This window comes from Pempheris klunzingeri, chromosome 17, assembly GCF_042242105.1.
Source record: "Pempheris klunzingeri isolate RE-2024b chromosome 17, fPemKlu1.hap1, whole genome shotgun sequence".
In the NCBI taxonomy this organism is placed as follows: domain Eukaryota; kingdom Metazoa; phylum Chordata; class Actinopteri; order Acropomatiformes; family Pempheridae; genus Pempheris; species Pempheris klunzingeri.
Window position 1 is genome coordinate 14055631 of NC_092028.1, and position 15040 is coordinate 14070670.

Consider the following 15040-nt stretch of genomic DNA (forward strand, 5'->3'; position numbering starts at 1 on the left):
GAAAAATGAGAGAATCAAGAAATCAACAGATGTATTAGATAATTAACACACACACACACACACAAGATAAATTCATGTACATAACATGTATAAAATGTATACAGAGGCCCGTCACGTAGTCAAGGGATGTACTATACACACAGATACTTATTGTATGTACAATTTATGCACTATGGAGTTTATACAAGATAAAAAAACATATACTTAATACTACAGCAAAATGAAGACGATACAACATTTACAAGCTTGCTCCCCCTTTTGGGTAATTCCCCAAAATATAAAACATTCTAAAGGCAAAGGTGTGGTTTTCCTTTAATGGTTACAGAATCCCTTATTCAGGAAATTTTTTGGCTCAAACATGATTCAGACATTGATGATAACAAATTCAGAATCCATCCATCAAAACCGGTAAAAAGAGCATTTGTCCACTGCACTCTTAAATTTCACTGCCACAGTGAAGTGAAGAGCAGCAACAGTCAGAAAGTCAGACAGTATTCAGACAGTCTGGATAAACATTCTCAATATTCCAGTGAAGGATATTTACATGTTATAAGCAGTTTTTGATATATATCAGTGTCTCCCAATTGCAGTCCTGGGGACCCCCTGCCTTGGATGTTTTAGATGCTTCCCTGCTCCAAAACACCCGATTCAAATGAATAGGTTGTTTGAATGAATGTTGTTGCTTGAGGATGAGCTGATCATTTGAATCAGTTGGAATACTGATATACAGTATAATATGTTACAGTCTTAGAGGGCAAAAGACTAGAAACATTCATGTAGCTTCATGTGGATCCTTTCTCCTTAGTTAGTTCTTTGTCACTATCTGTGACTGTCAGTTTGTCATTTTTCTTGAGGTTATTTTGTCTTTGCGCTTGCATGCTATATGCCCAGGCTCTGTCCACACCATGTCCTTCAACCCTGCAGGGTGCCCAGTCAGGGAAGGGAAAACGACCAGCTACCACTAGGGCATCATCAGGAAGCTCCGCCTGCAACTTCTGCTGCAATAATGAAAGCTAGGGACACAAGAGCACAATAAAAAATAAAAACAGACTAAATTCACAAATATGTTCTTCCTTGAATTGTTTTGCTTGTATCTAGGAACCACAAAATATAGTAAGGTCATGATACTCAGGTACCTTTGCAACAAGAATTTCTGAAATGCCTGCAAGTGATCCACTTTGCCTTATCTCACCTGACTTTTAATGAGCTCTTACTTTATTCTGTATTTCTACATTATTTATATGCTGCATTAAGATGGTCTCTATTTCACTGTTTAAAGGCATCTATTCACTGTATTACTCACCACACTAGGAGCCAAAAACACTGTGATATTCTTGCATTCTGTCAGGTCAACCTGTGATGAGATACAAGGTGGTAAATAGAACAATAATGCTACTAACAATTCACCTGTAAATGCCATAAATGCAATGATTACATATTTAAAAAAACAACGTTTAAGTTTTCAAATGGATTCCCTGATGTCTGTGGTGATTAAATTATTTACTCCCTGACTATGTTAAGTGTAGCAAAGGCTCCTGCTGTAGAAAGGACAAACAAGCTGTGATATTGATATCTTCAGTTATGCTGACTATGCTCACACACCACCAGAAGTAATATAAAACAGAAGGGCAGCGTAGACCCTGGGGAAAAATGTATGTGCACTATTTATAAAGATGATTTAACTATTCACAGCTGTGTTTCCTAGTGATATGATGCATCACTATGATGATTTATTGGTGGCTGGTGTAATTTAGGTATAGCACCTGTTTGCAAATCAGAACAGGAGTGTTACTGATGCTGTTACACAAGCGACAAATCTTCAAACCTTCCAGAGATCTTCCCGTCGATACAATACTTTTTCATGATGGCCTGCTCTCCACGCATGAAAGCGAGCCAGGCGAACAAGCCAGGGGTTGAGCTCATAACCAACAGCGGGAGTAAAACCTTGTCGATGGGCTTCCAAGACCTTTAAGATTCAAAATGACCACAGTCAAAAGCCACTACTCAGCAGCGCAAGAAAAAGGACCACAAATATCTTGATGATACTTACAATACGACCATCACCAGATCCCAAATCCACAAGCCCTCCCTTTCGGCCTCTCAGCAATGTCATTACACTATTTACTTGAACTTTGCTGGCAGGAATGTACGGGACCTGGAAGAGATTTTTAAGGCCTTCAAATAGTTTCTCAGACTTTTTTTAGAGGTGCTATTGCTACAGGAAGAGTTGCGTCAGTAGTTAGACCATACCTGTAGTCTTAGGGGAACTTTTCGGAAGCCTGGCTGGAGGATTCCCACCCACACAGCATACACAGCAAGCCCAGTGCCGGCAGCTATCTGAGCAACACCCCATCCTCCTAGATGCTTGGACTTGAGCTCAGCAAAGACCTCATCTGGTGCATCATCATCCATTCCTGCATGAAATATGTACTGTAGAGTGTCAGTAAACCTTTGGTATCATGCTAGAATATACCATCATTTATTATTACATATATCCCTTGTTTATTTCTGCAACACTAAGTTATTTTTCCTTTACAATCCACTTTTCCTTCTGCAACCAAAACAGCCACTTTTATAAACACACGATTGGACACTATACTGGCATAGAGAATATGCAGCAGGCTGAGGGTCACATGCATACAGTTATCATTTAGTACCCAGACGTCGTCCAACTGAGAATAAGAAACAACACATTTATAAGCAAACATATTTCCCGCCTAACGTCATGCTGCCGCACACAAAAACGCGACAACAGTATCGGTATTACGGCAATACAGAAAAAATATGTCATTGACCTGCAGTTCGCGCGGAAACATTAGTCCGTAGGACCAGTCCGTCTGCGAAATATTCCGTAAACCCGAGGGCTTACCACTGTAAGTGGTTCCGGGAAAAAGAAGTAGGTGTATCGATGTGAAACGGAGAAAATAATTTCAAGATTTCTGGTGAACACCTGAAAGAGCTTAAGTAGCAACAAGTTACTTTTTAAACATTAAATTGAGAGCATGTGTTGTCACACTGGCCAGCTCAGAAAAGCATCATTGGAGCCTTTGTACAGTTATACGGACCTGAACTCACATTTTCTGGATAATTGAATTAACTTTCCTGTCCTTCTTTGCCTGTTTCAAATACTTTATTTGTAATAATTTAGAAGAAATAATAGTAAATCAGCCCCACTGGCTAAAATTGTTAATTAGCACAATACCTTTATTTGACATAGAAAAATGTTTTACATGAAATCACCACTCTACTGATATTTTAATAAAGTATAATTTTTTTCTCAAATATTTTCAGTAAGAAATATTCAGTATCAATACCATCAGTATCAAAGTAATTTGTAAAGACCAAAATCCAATTTGTACAAAGAAAAATGTATGTTTGTATCCAAATGGCCTCTGAATGCTTCTGGGAGGAACTGTCCATGTCAGTCGCTGTCTGCATCATCACTGATGATCCCTTGCAGGTTGGCCCAGTCTGTTGCTTTTCTGCTCCCTCTGTGCGTTTTGCTGTCCTGATCGCTATCGGAGCTGGAATTCAGAGTGCGCAGATATGCAGAGGACGGAGGCTCGTGCTTCTCCTGCCATGCAGAGGCTCCTCTGCGTTTAGGTCGACCTATGAGAGAGATGTCCACATGAGCGGGTCCTATTAATCAATATTTTGCATATGCAATAAAATGATAAACAATACTAGTGACTTAATTAGCTACAAAATTATAGACATGGTTGCAACAGTAGAATACACTGTACTTTGCTCACGACCCACCCAGGTAATAAACCGCACCTATTGGTACAACTTCTTTACAGTTTGTGCTGTATGTAACATGTCTGATATTGTTTTGGAAGCAGGTACGTTTCTGATTTGAGAAACCAGTTAATGACTAAAATGATTAATTTGATCCTTGTGTAATGACACAATCCTTAATCCTTAATAATTAAATAAAAGTCATTTTTACTACCATATTTTACGGTGGCTACGCATCACTTTAACAACGGAGCACAACCCACCCCATAACCTGTAACTGCCAAGCTTAGGGGATTTAAACTTGTTTACTTTTTCAGGCTTCATGACCGTATCAGTTTGTTCCTATTCAAACTCCAATGAAAATCAAAAGCAGATTAGAGATCTGCACAATAAATACGTGTAATTTTTAATAAACCTTTCACAAATTCATGTACTTTAGTAGAACAAGTTAATTTGCATCCATGAGTATTTTGCGTAGGTACAGGTTTTTGAATCATATGGATTCTAGTGACAGCACTGTATTTCAAAGCAAGAGTGTTTGAGATGAGCAACTGCACAAATCCAACCAAATGTAAGTTTTTCCTTGAGGGGAACTAAAGGCAAAATTGTGCATTTTCCTTAGGTTTAATTATTACAAGTAACTCTGCTTGGCTGCTTAAAATACTTCATGACTCTTTTCCTCCAGAAAATTGGAAAAGCAAATACAGTAGTAATAGACGGAAACACCCAAGAGCCAAACAGCTACCTTGTGTGGCAATAATGTTGCTGACATCAAGCTCAGCTATCTCCTGAGCTTCTTCTCTCTTCATTCTGGCTTTTTTGCATTTTTCTTTTGTTGGTTTACCTGTGTGAAAACACATACAAACATGACGAGTTAAATTGTAAAAAAAAATGACAACTGAACAAATGACACATGTCACAATGTTTACAATTTAACATTCATCACTATCATACGTCAAAACGGGTCAAGAGACATCAGGATTCGCTCTCTGGAGGCCACAAATATCCTCATTACTCTTTTAACAGAAAATACATTGTCAGGATACCTTATAATGGGAAAATGTAAGTGTATTTAGGTCTCCAGGCATTTGCACCTAAATGTGCACTTGAATGTGTAGTCTGTTAAAACTTGAATGCATTCCCACTGACCATGGACACCAAGATCTTCAAGATCCTGCTTCAGAACAGTCACCTGCGAGCGAACAGAGCGACAACCATCGAGGAGCTTCTTGTAATTCCGCCTCACGCCACAGAGAGTGATGTAGCGCTTGAGCCTCACAACTGCTTTGTTGTCATGCTGTAGGACACACAGGTTGTGAAAAGAAGATGCAACGTTTATTCTGCATCTCTACAATTACCCTAGAACCCCTTACTTTCTGGTCATTTTCAAAACTTCATGTTTGCTTTTCCAGCATTCATCTCGCAGGCCACCTCTTGACTCCACTCAAAGCACTGAGGGCAAACACAGGAATGTTGATGTACTTTTACTCAATATGAAGAGTAAGGATAAAGGGTTGGGCATTAACAGACTAAATATTTTGGCTACTTCTTTCTAATTTGTGAAGGATTATAAATTGAACCACTCAATTTTGCCTTTTTGAGTAGTTCCCTAAGCACTGCAGCGGATAATACCATGCATTTTGGTGGGCAGCACAAAGCACAATGGTGCATAAACTGGTTTTATGTGACCATATCTAAATGTAATCAATTTAACTTAAGTTCAAAGTAAAAACTGATCACAATTCAAACTACAACAACCATTATAACACCATCATTATCATACATCACATCAAAACACAATTAACTGAAAGCCACTAAAGCAAATAGCAAAACAAGATCAAGTTTCTTTTTTCTTTTAATAACATCATTCATGGGCTCACCTTTATACCTTTGGGGTGCTCCTTTTTTTTCACGTTTTTCTTCTTTTCACCATCTTGTTTGTCCTGTTTTGCTTGTCCTTTCCCGCCGTCCTGCTCATCCTCCAGACTGGGGAGTGAGGACGAATCTGTGTCGCTCTTTTTGATCTCCACCAAGGTTTTTTCTTCTACATAACACAACAGAAAGTTATATCGAGCCATACAAAAGAATTGTGAAGTGAATACACATTTATATATTATGGTATATGTAAGTACCAAGTTTGCACAGTCACCTTTTTCATTGTCGTCTGAGGACTCATTACTGTTGATCTTGTCACTCTTTTCTGTCTTGCTATCCAAAGCTGATTCCTTCTCCTCATCACTCTGTGATTCTTTCTTTCCCTGATTTTTACTGCTGATTCCCATCTCTCCAGTCTTTGTAGTGTCTGCTTTCTTTTTCATCTTTTCTTTTGGACTGTCAACACAGTTTGTCTCATTCCCTTTAATTTCCTCGTCTGTAGAGTCTTCACTGTTCATCTGCTGTTTACCATTTCCATTTGTCTTTTGCTGTGATTTTTTCAACTCTTGCTTTTCATCCTCAGACTCAGATTTTTTTTGCATCTCCTCTTCACTCTCCTCACTTCCCGTTTTGCAGTCCTCTTTTTCATCCGATTCTGTCATGAACCACACAAAAAGGACAATATTTCATGGTTTACAAGAGAGCAACACACCTCACTGGAAAGAACACAGACGAGGTGAAGTTAATGAGGTTAAGGTGTTGAGGTTAAGCTTAGGGTGTTGAGTGACTGATATTATCTGAAACCACAAGTGCCTTCACTGAGTGGTATCCCAACCAAAAAAGTAAGTAAGTGCAACAGCTGACCTTCCTGGACTTTGGCTATGGATAAATGACCACTAGTATCATTTTCTGTGAAATTATCCACATACATAGTACCCATAGTACCACAAAAAGTGTTTTCAAATGCTACTTTTAAAGTACAGGCTGTGGCTCAAAGGTAGAGCGGGTCGTCCAGATCATTGGTGTTTCAATCCCCAGCTCCTCCAGTCCACATGGCGTCCAAGTGTGTGCATGTGTGTGAATGATTTGTTTCCTGTATCCTCTATGAATGGCGTGTGAATACTTCAATGTGAATGTAGTGTTAATGTGCTTTCAGTGCTTGTAAAGATGAAAAAGGTGCAAGTACACTCCATTTACCATAATCACCACAATGACATGAAAATGCTTACAAGGTGGAATAACTTCCCATGCAATAGACATAATTATGCCTCTGAATCTCCACCTCCACCTTCTCCATCGCCTCATCTGTGGCTAGGTAGCTGCTTTATTCAGTGGAGAGTCAGCGACATTCTTGGACTGCTGAATGCACATCCTACTTAGAGCTGCAAAAGTTCATCTAATTGGCAAATATTTTGAAGGTCAGTGAGATGTTTTTGTAATTTTTAAGCACAAATGCCGAAACAAGTGCTTCAGCTTCTCAAATATTATGAGGTCATGTCTTAATTTCTGTATTTTATAATCATTGTAAACTGAATATCTCCTTCCAGTTTGGGTTCGGGGGGTAGACACCCTCTCTACATTTAAGAGTAGACTAAAAACCTTCCTTTTTGACAAGGCATATAGTTTAGGGCTGGACCAGGCCTTAGACCAGCCCCTAGTTATGCTGCTATAGGCTCAGACTGGGAATTCTTGAATCCTTAATTTTGAATTCATGAATCGTTGGGTCTCTCTCTAATTAAAGAATCTGGTCTAGACCTGCTCTTCATGTAAAGCGTCTTGAGATAACGCTGTTGTGAATTGGTGCTATATAAATAAAGATTGATTGATTGATTGATTGATTGAATATCTGTGGCAAAAGAAGGCCCATGATGACATCATCAGGGACTGATGGACATTTTTTCAGACCAAACAATTAATTAAGAAAATTATCTGCAACTAATCAGAAATGGAGAAAGTCATTACCTGCAGCTCTAGTCCTACTGTTATTGATGTCCAGGACTTTTTACACGGAGTAACAGACCATGCTACAGACACAGGCATCAAAATATATCCAAACAGTTACACACCTGAGGAGGAGCTTGACTGTGATTTCAAACGCGATCTCTTTGCCCTGGAATCATCTTCATCTTCTCCGTCACTTATCTCGTCATTTTCTTTTCCTCTCTTCCTTTTGTTTTGGACCTTCTTGGTCTCCAACTCACTTCCATTTTCCTCATTGTCCTATCAGGGAAAAAATACACAAGTAAAAAATGCTAATGATGACGATAACAACAGGACTGAATATGATCTCCCCACAAAAATCTGAAACATATATAACATAACATAAAGCTTAGGAAACATATTAGCTGTATAGAAAGAACTCTGATACCTGCATTTTTCACCAGTTCCTCTTCAACCACCTGTTTCATGAAATTTCTGGCCTCTGGACTTAATGAGTTACATTTCACATGTGCCAGATATTGTTTTTTCAAAATTCCTAAGGTCAGTGTGCTGGAATAAGACAGTAGAAAGATTATATCACGTCAGTATCAGTAATCAAATTAACAGACAGACTTAATGTGGTAACCTTAAACAGATAGAGGTACATGATCTTTAAAGTAATTGAAGATTTGGTGTTAAACGTGCAGCTGGTTTCAGTAGTTAAATGACCACTAAAAAGCAGTGTTTAAAGAGGCATGTGCTTGTTGTTAACTGCCATAGTGTTTTGCCTTAGCTCTTAGTCTTAGTCTAAGTCTTAGCACACACACACACACACACACACACACACATTCAAAGCGTCTCTCAGACAAACTCTTGAACTGCACCTCAGGTCTGGCTCATCTCGGACTTGACCACACACAAAGCTTCGGCTACTTTTTGCCTCTTTCTTTGACACCACCATCATTTCAGATTGACTGTGGCAGCTTTTATTTCCTTTTTGGCGGCGGCGGCAGCGTGACTACGACGCATCCGGAAGTGACGTCAACACGCACAACTCCTTTCACAACTCGAAATTTCTCAACGCAATTTTTTATTTTACCGCGATATTATGGGCAGCTATTAGTTGTAACATGCAACGCAACAGTATAAATACTAGTATAGTAAAGGTATAGATCTAAGACCTGATCTAAGACCCGAACATTGCATTCATTATAGCCTACATGTCATGATTTTAATGTGAAAATGTGAAAATACACCACTTCACACGTAGTCAATTATTAAACTGGAAACTGAAATGGAAAATTGTTTTGATTCAGAGTCTTCTGATTTGAGATTGTTTTTGTGCCATGTAATAGAGTACAGTAATGTTGATTATCATCATGCATAGGCGCCTGAGCAATGGAGCAGGCAGAGCAGCTGCACACCCACTTTTAAACTTGGGGGAGCAAACTTGTGTTTTTGCAACTCCAAGTTTTGATCAGACAACTTTGGACAACAAGTTTGGATCAAAATGAGTTACTCCTGGCTGCTTCGTATGCAGTATGTGGTATCTGGTTATGTCTGGTACTGTAGGGTATGCTATGATATCGTATGGCATGCACAGTAATCTATGGTATCTATTGTAATCTATGGTTTTCTATGGTATTCTATGGTAATATATGGTATTTTATGGTAACATGTGTGTGCGTTGAGTCAGTTTCTCTGTTATACTTGATGGAAAAAGGAAAAAGAAGAAACCAAGAAGCTACGGTTGGATTTCATAAGTAATTTATTTAGAACATTCCCATGAACACTGTTGGACGGATGTTACGTTAGTGCATATTTTAAGGTATTTCAAGGTGGGTTTTTAAAAGGGTCTGAGATACATATTGCTCTCATTCACTGTTTTCTTTTTCAGTATTCAGAGTGATTAGGTTTACAAATACACAGATGAATATTAGAAAGACAATACTTATCCACTCCCTGAGGGAAATAAAAATTCAACCCAGAATGAATTGCCTTTATCATCACTGTGTGGCCAATTACTTTGAGCAAATTTCAGTGGTTTGGTACAAGACATAAAGTAAAAGATCATGGCTCAGAATAAAATACAATATCAAAGAAATGGTCACGGTTTCTCTTGAAACGTTAAACTAAAATGTAAGTTCACTATTTAGTCATTTACAGGAGTAAATTCAAAATCTGATGTGTGCTATAGAGTGCAATCCTATCATTCCAAAAATTAAAACTTGCTTGAGCACTAGTTAACATGAAGATTGCATACAACACATTAAATACCAAACAATAAATTAGGTTCATAAATTAATTAATAAAAAACATCTTGAAGCAAAAACATCTTGAAGCAACAGCAGTAATAATTTAAATAAAGAAAATTGAGCTGCTCAACAATCTCATTCATAAACAACCTCACTAAAATGGCTAATCAGTCTTATTCCAGTGTTAACACATCTGAACTAAACTTGACCATCATCTGTTCATCAATGTCAGGCAACATTATCTGTCCAACTTATGAAAAGGCAACAGATGTTTCACAACCTGACTAAACAGACGGACACAGTGCTTCCTACAGGTCCAACACAGAGGAGGGTGCCAGTGCATATCATTAACACCCACATTAACAGCGGGCTGTCTGCTCTAGGAATAAACTCCACCTATGGGATAGAAGTTCAGTCATGTGCAGGAGATTCCTTAACATTTGCAAAGTAATATTTATGCCAGTTTCACGTCCCAGATAATTTTACATGTTTCCTATTCAAATAATATACACAACTTGTTTTCTTGTAAACAGAAGCATTTTCCGATCTTCAGACGACTCTTACTTCAGTTACAAATCCGCCATCAACCCCTTAAATTCTGCAGTACCGTCTCAAAACATTTCATGGAATAACTGCCGAGCTATTGCTATGATCATTTTTCATCCTGCTACCCTCCCAACAGAAAATTAATGTACATGAAGTCACTCTCCCATGTCTGATGTTTCACATTATTAGTCCTTATATACAGTTTGCTGACCATGCCCTCTTTCATCGTGCATTATATGCCTCCTGACGTGGATCCGCCTCACTCGCCTGTCACCTCCCACAGCGCCCTCTTCCTCCGATGCCAGCGATGAACCTGAGCCTCTTGAATCTAAAAGGTGCAAGCCTCCTGGACCCGATCCTCTGCCGTTCTCGTAAATGAGGATATTAAGGGTTTCTTCAAAGATTCGAGCCTCAGGAAACTCAACCTAAAAAAAAAAAAAAAAGAAGTGAAGGTGAAAGGCTCCCTATTTGTAGAATTTATTTGAAATGTGCCGTGTTAAGTCCAGCAGCATTTTCCCCATAGCTTGAGTAGACAGCAGCAGAAGATGCACAGTGGTGATGACTGTGGAAACAAATGGAAACTAACAAGTAGAATTTCCCTACTATGAATAAATGTCATCAGCAACTTTAAGGAACAGTTCCACATTTTGGCAAATGCACTTATTCACTTTCTGGCAGAAATCTGGATGAAAAAAAACAATATTACTTTCATATTTGTCTTTTAAATATAAGAGGTTAGCTTAGCTTAGCATGAAGAGTGCTCTGTCACAGATGTGTGTTAAAAGGTGTTTTTTAGAGTTGCTGGTGGGCTGGTTTTTATTAACTCTGGACAGAGCTCAGCGTGCTGTTTCCATTCATTTCCCATCAGAAAGTGAATAACTGTTTCTCAACATGTTAAACTATTGCTTTATGGATTTTAGTGTACACATTGTGTCGTGCTTACTTTGGTCTGCTTTTTCTCTGTGGCATAGACAATGGAAGTGCAGCATACTTCAGCAATCTTACGGCCTTCACCATAGAAAGACCAGCAGCAGATCTCATCCCCGAGCACGTCTTTGACAAACAGGACGCGGCCATTGAATCGCAGCACAAGTTTGTCAAACAGTTCGATGTTCTTCAGCAGGTTGTCGTCAGAGTTGCTGGTCACAGGGAAAGACGAAGAGTAAGCAAGGCTGAGAAGATTACTCAGCACATTCCACGCAAAATCAAACAGGCGACGGTCAAGAGATCATGTGAAACACTGATCATTTGTTGTGGTAATTTTCTTTTCATACTCTGTTGGACATATGCACAATTGGCCTTACTCTTTACCTGGTGTAAGAATATTTGTTGTTTCCTCTGTTGTTCTGCAATTTTACTACCGGCTGTAGAGAAAAGACACACAAATAAATCTGGGTATTTCTGTAGTTTATAATTCAAATCCACGTAAAAGAGTTGCATGTTACTCACTTAAATCAATTCTTTCACGCCTAACATTTTAAAAGTAATGATAAAACATTTCCTTGAGAACTATACGGGACAAGTAGCCGTTTCACAGCTGCTGATCTAACACACACTTTTGCCAGTGGTCTATTTGATTGAGGTAAAGTGAAATATTAAATAAAGTTTTACCTTTCTACAAGTAGCAATCATCTTCTGTTCTTCTTTGGCTGAGGTGATCATGGGGATGCGACACACACTTTCAAAAACATCCTTTTGTTTCTGAAGGTAAACACAAAAACATTGTTCTATAGTTGTTTCCATTATGCAGATGCTGATAAACCAGCCAGGAAGATTGTGATGGTGATTATTTCAAACAAATAACAAAATTTGACGAGTGCATTCGCTATTATATGGAGGAAATTATGGAATACTTCACTTATTATACTAATATTACAGTGTATAAGCATTTGTATGTTTTACATCTGAATTTGTGTATGTTAGAGGCCCCCTGTACATAAACAAAACCACTTAAAATTTCTTAAAAAAAAGAAAAGAAAGAAGTATTATCTATTTGCCTGCATGGCACTAAGGCAGTGCTGGACTAGTCCCTGGACCCGATAGTACTGGGCCTCCTTGAGAATCTCATCCAGTTCTTTGTGGTCGTCTGGAAGAGGCACTGAGCCGTCTCGCAGGAAGTTCAAAACCAGTCCGAAATGTCGGCCAGATCTGTCCAAAACAACCCAACCTGGAACAGCAGGGATAAATTATTTTGAGTCATTTATATCCAGTAATCTTTTTGTGGTAGGCCCACGGTGTCACAGCTAACAAACTTTGAGCACCCAGTCATTTAATGTGGAAACAGATTATTTGAAGAGGCAGCATATTAAGTTAAGAATAGTCTCAGAACTCACACTTATCTTAAGCTCTGACACTTGAGACACACTGCTGTGTGTGAGAGGCAAACATCTCTCCTAGCAGTCTCATTACAGTATTTTTGATCTCTTCCAGCACAAAACTGGACGGCAGTGTGAGACTTACTGTCCAAGTTCACAAAAGTTGTAGGATTACACTCGATTGAGTAAATAACATTTTACATCTTAATGGAACGCGCTTTACGATGAAAGAAGAAGAGTTATGTGTCATTTAGTGCTTTAGAATTTATATCAATTCAAAACAGGGCTCCTGAAATAGGTATGTTATTAAGATGGCACAAGAAATGTTACTCCAGACTTGACCCTGATATCAACGGCCCAGCCATCCCATTAATCAGTGTGCTCAACAGACAGACACATCCACTCACCTTCTGAGTCGATGGTAACCTCTGTTCCTCCATTGCATATGTTTCGTAACAGACTGTCTTCCTTGCTTAATGTCTGGACGGTCGTATAATGCAGCGAGCCACCCACATTTAATTTGACATACTTGCTCCCCAGCAGGCCGCGATTCCTGAGCTCGTCTGTGTTGTGGAAGGCAGGCTGGGAAACGACAGACTGGGCAGAGTCAGCAGCATCACTGCCAACTGAAGCCTCAGCAGACATGGGGCTGAGGAGTCACTTCCTGTCTGTGATACAGAGGAACATGATACAGGTGAAGTCTGGGAAATTCCTGCACACGTGCACTATGTCGTCACCCTTTATGGGCTGCCAAACACACCCCGTTCTAGCTTGTGTAAGGGCAACATAATAATGAAGCAGCTGTTATTACGGGCACCAAACTCTAAAAACTGTACTGAGAACAATGAACATGGAGAGATCGCAACATCTCCTTTGCTGTTATGTAAGATGATGGTTCTGCTCATCCTAAATAAAGATGGACAGGGAATGAAGCCCAGAGGGATTGATTTTGTTCAGCTTTCAACGTCAGGGAATTTAAGCAACTCTTGTTGTGGTCCTCACAGATACATCTGGATCATTTATCTTACTAGAGGGAGGCTTAACAAAAACAGATTCTTCCATCACAGCCCTCCTCTGCCTTGTGCTCCTTTGTTCTCAACTAACTGGGCAAAATGCAAACGCGTGAAAATACCATAAATGGATTAAATCTTCTCCGTTTGTGAAAAGTTACAGTTTACCGCCAAGACTTTTCTACACTTGATCTCAGTGGGATGCAGGAAGTGTTGTTCCAGAGCAGCTTTTACTCCTTAATGCATGAAATCATCCTACATTAGCAGTGGATGCTGCTAATACAGGAAGTAGACTGTCCTGACTGACTGAGGCTCCTCTTGTCCCACGGCAGCGTTACGGTGTTAAAACTAGCATCAAAGTTATAGTTAGGTGTTAAGATACATGACGTTAGCAACAACTAAGCGGATTATAACCACAAACACCGCTGGTTCATTAATGATGGTAGATGCTAACGGTACTCTGATGCTAATAAAGTAAACACGCACTACATTAGCTTATCATAAATTGTACTTACCACACTGAACATCAAATGTAGCTGCAAAAAGGAACTTTGCTAAATTAATCCAAGCCAGCAGACGTTAAATGTGTACACGCTGATCAATCGGTAATCAGCTAGCCGGCTAGTATGAGTAGCCCAAAGCACACAAATGAACTCACAACTACTGACAGCTCATTTTAATCGCAGCCAGCCCTGCTAAGCTAAATCAGAGTGGCTAACAACAGCTAGTTTGTTTTGCTACGCTTTCAGCTAGCAGGGCTCCTTTGTTTTGTGTCACTTCTTGGGTGAAAAATCAAAAACTAACCACCACAAAATGCAAATCGTTACCTTAAAACGACAACTTAAGTTATTGAAGATAAAGATTATTAATCGATACCAAATAGGAGAAGCTAAGTAGGTCAGACGGAAACGAAACTAGCACATCAGCTTCCGCTGTTTTCTTCTTCTACTGTCAAATTTGTGTAAAACAGCAACTGTACAGTAAAATGCTGCCACCCGCTGGCATGAAATGTTACTAACACTCTCAGGTTACCCCAATAGTTTGTATTTCTAACATGGATCATACAGTTTCACCTGATTATGAGAGACCACGAAACGAACACAGCTGTAATATAGTTGTAAAATATTCAGTTACATTTTAGTGGAAAGAATATCAGAAGCAGCGCTTTCTCGTTTGGTTGCTTTATTTTGAAAGTCTTAAGCGGAAGTGTGATTATGATTTTTTGTCTACCTTTACACGAGGTGGACTTGATAGTTCACTCCTGTATTTAGAAAAAGAATATACTGTATTTTAAGGAATGTATGAATTTAGATGAACTCTCCTCCACTGGTCGCATGGCTACAAATAAAGCACAGCAATATTACTACAGTTGTTTTGAATA

The 15040-nt window shown here is 39.1% G+C and overlaps 3 protein-coding genes across 3 annotated transcripts; all 3 read right to left on the reverse strand.

Annotated features, from left to right (window-relative positions):
- Positions 1–51: 51 nt before the first annotated feature.
- On the reverse strand, positions 52–2825 carry antkmt (adenine nucleotide translocase lysine methyltransferase). The gene is made up of 6 exons (XM_070847278.1): positions 2796–2825; positions 2251–2414; positions 2051–2155; positions 1826–1966; positions 1304–1354; positions 52–1013 (listed from the first exon to the last, which is right to left on the reverse strand). Exons 2-6 carry the CDS (start codon positions 2410–2412, stop codon positions 783–785), a joined length of 690 nt encoding a protein of 229 aa, XP_070703379.1. The 5' UTR covers positions 2413–2414; positions 2796–2825; the 3' UTR covers positions 52–782.
- A 455-nt stretch (positions 2826–3280) lies between these two features.
- On the reverse strand, positions 3281–8494 carry hirip3 (HIRA interacting protein 3). The gene is made up of 8 exons (XM_070848605.1): positions 8418–8494; positions 7974–8103; positions 7680–7833; positions 5888–6277; positions 5619–5782; positions 4888–5035; positions 4484–4582; positions 3281–3609 (listed from the first exon to the last, which is right to left on the reverse strand). Exons 1-8 carry the CDS (start codon positions 8492–8494, stop codon positions 3422–3424), a joined length of 1350 nt encoding a protein of 449 aa, XP_070704706.1. The 3' UTR covers positions 3281–3421.
- An 800-nt stretch (positions 8495–9294) lies between these two features.
- Positions 9295–14390, reverse strand: kctd13 (potassium channel tetramerization domain containing 13). Its single transcript, XM_070847568.1, is given in 8 exon segments — positions 9295–10759; positions 11278–11473; positions 11646–11698; positions 11946–12035; positions 12332–12501; positions 13057–13188; positions 13191–13317; positions 14175–14390. Coding segments are annotated over 8 exon segments (1020 nt in total). The 5' UTR covers positions 14187–14390; the 3' UTR covers positions 9295–10519.
- Between the last annotated feature and the right edge of the window lie 650 nt (positions 14391–15040).

What these genes read in the sequence shown, in the direction of transcription:
- antkmt (XM_070847278.1), bottom strand. Translation starts at nt 2,412, where the DNA reads ATGGATGATGATGCACCAGATGAGGTCTTTGCTGAGCTCAAGTCCAAG. An exon ending in AAGTTCCCCTAAGACTACAG is followed by an intron (nt 2,156 to 2,250) that starts GTATGGTCTAAC and finishes AATCTCTTCCAG; the next exon opens with GTCCCGTACATTCCTGCCAG. An exon ending in GACGGGAAGATCTCTGGAAG is followed by an intron (nt 1,355 to 1,825) that starts GTTTGAAGATTT and finishes ATCTCATCACAG; the next exon opens with GTTGACCTGACAGAATGCAA.
- hirip3 (XM_070848605.1), bottom strand. Translation starts at nt 8,494, where the DNA reads ATGGTGGTGTCAAAGAAAGAGGCAAAAAGTAGCCGAAGCTTTGTGTGT. An exon ending in TGAAAAATGCAGGTATCAGA is followed by an intron (nt 7,834 to 7,973) that starts GTTCTTTCTATA and finishes TTTCCCTGATAG; the next exon opens with GACAATGAGGAAAATGGAAG. An exon ending in ACAGTCAAGCTCCTCCTCAG is followed by an intron (nt 6,278 to 7,679) that starts GTGTGTAACTGT and finishes TTTTTGTGTGGT; the next exon opens with TCATGACAGAATCGGATGAA.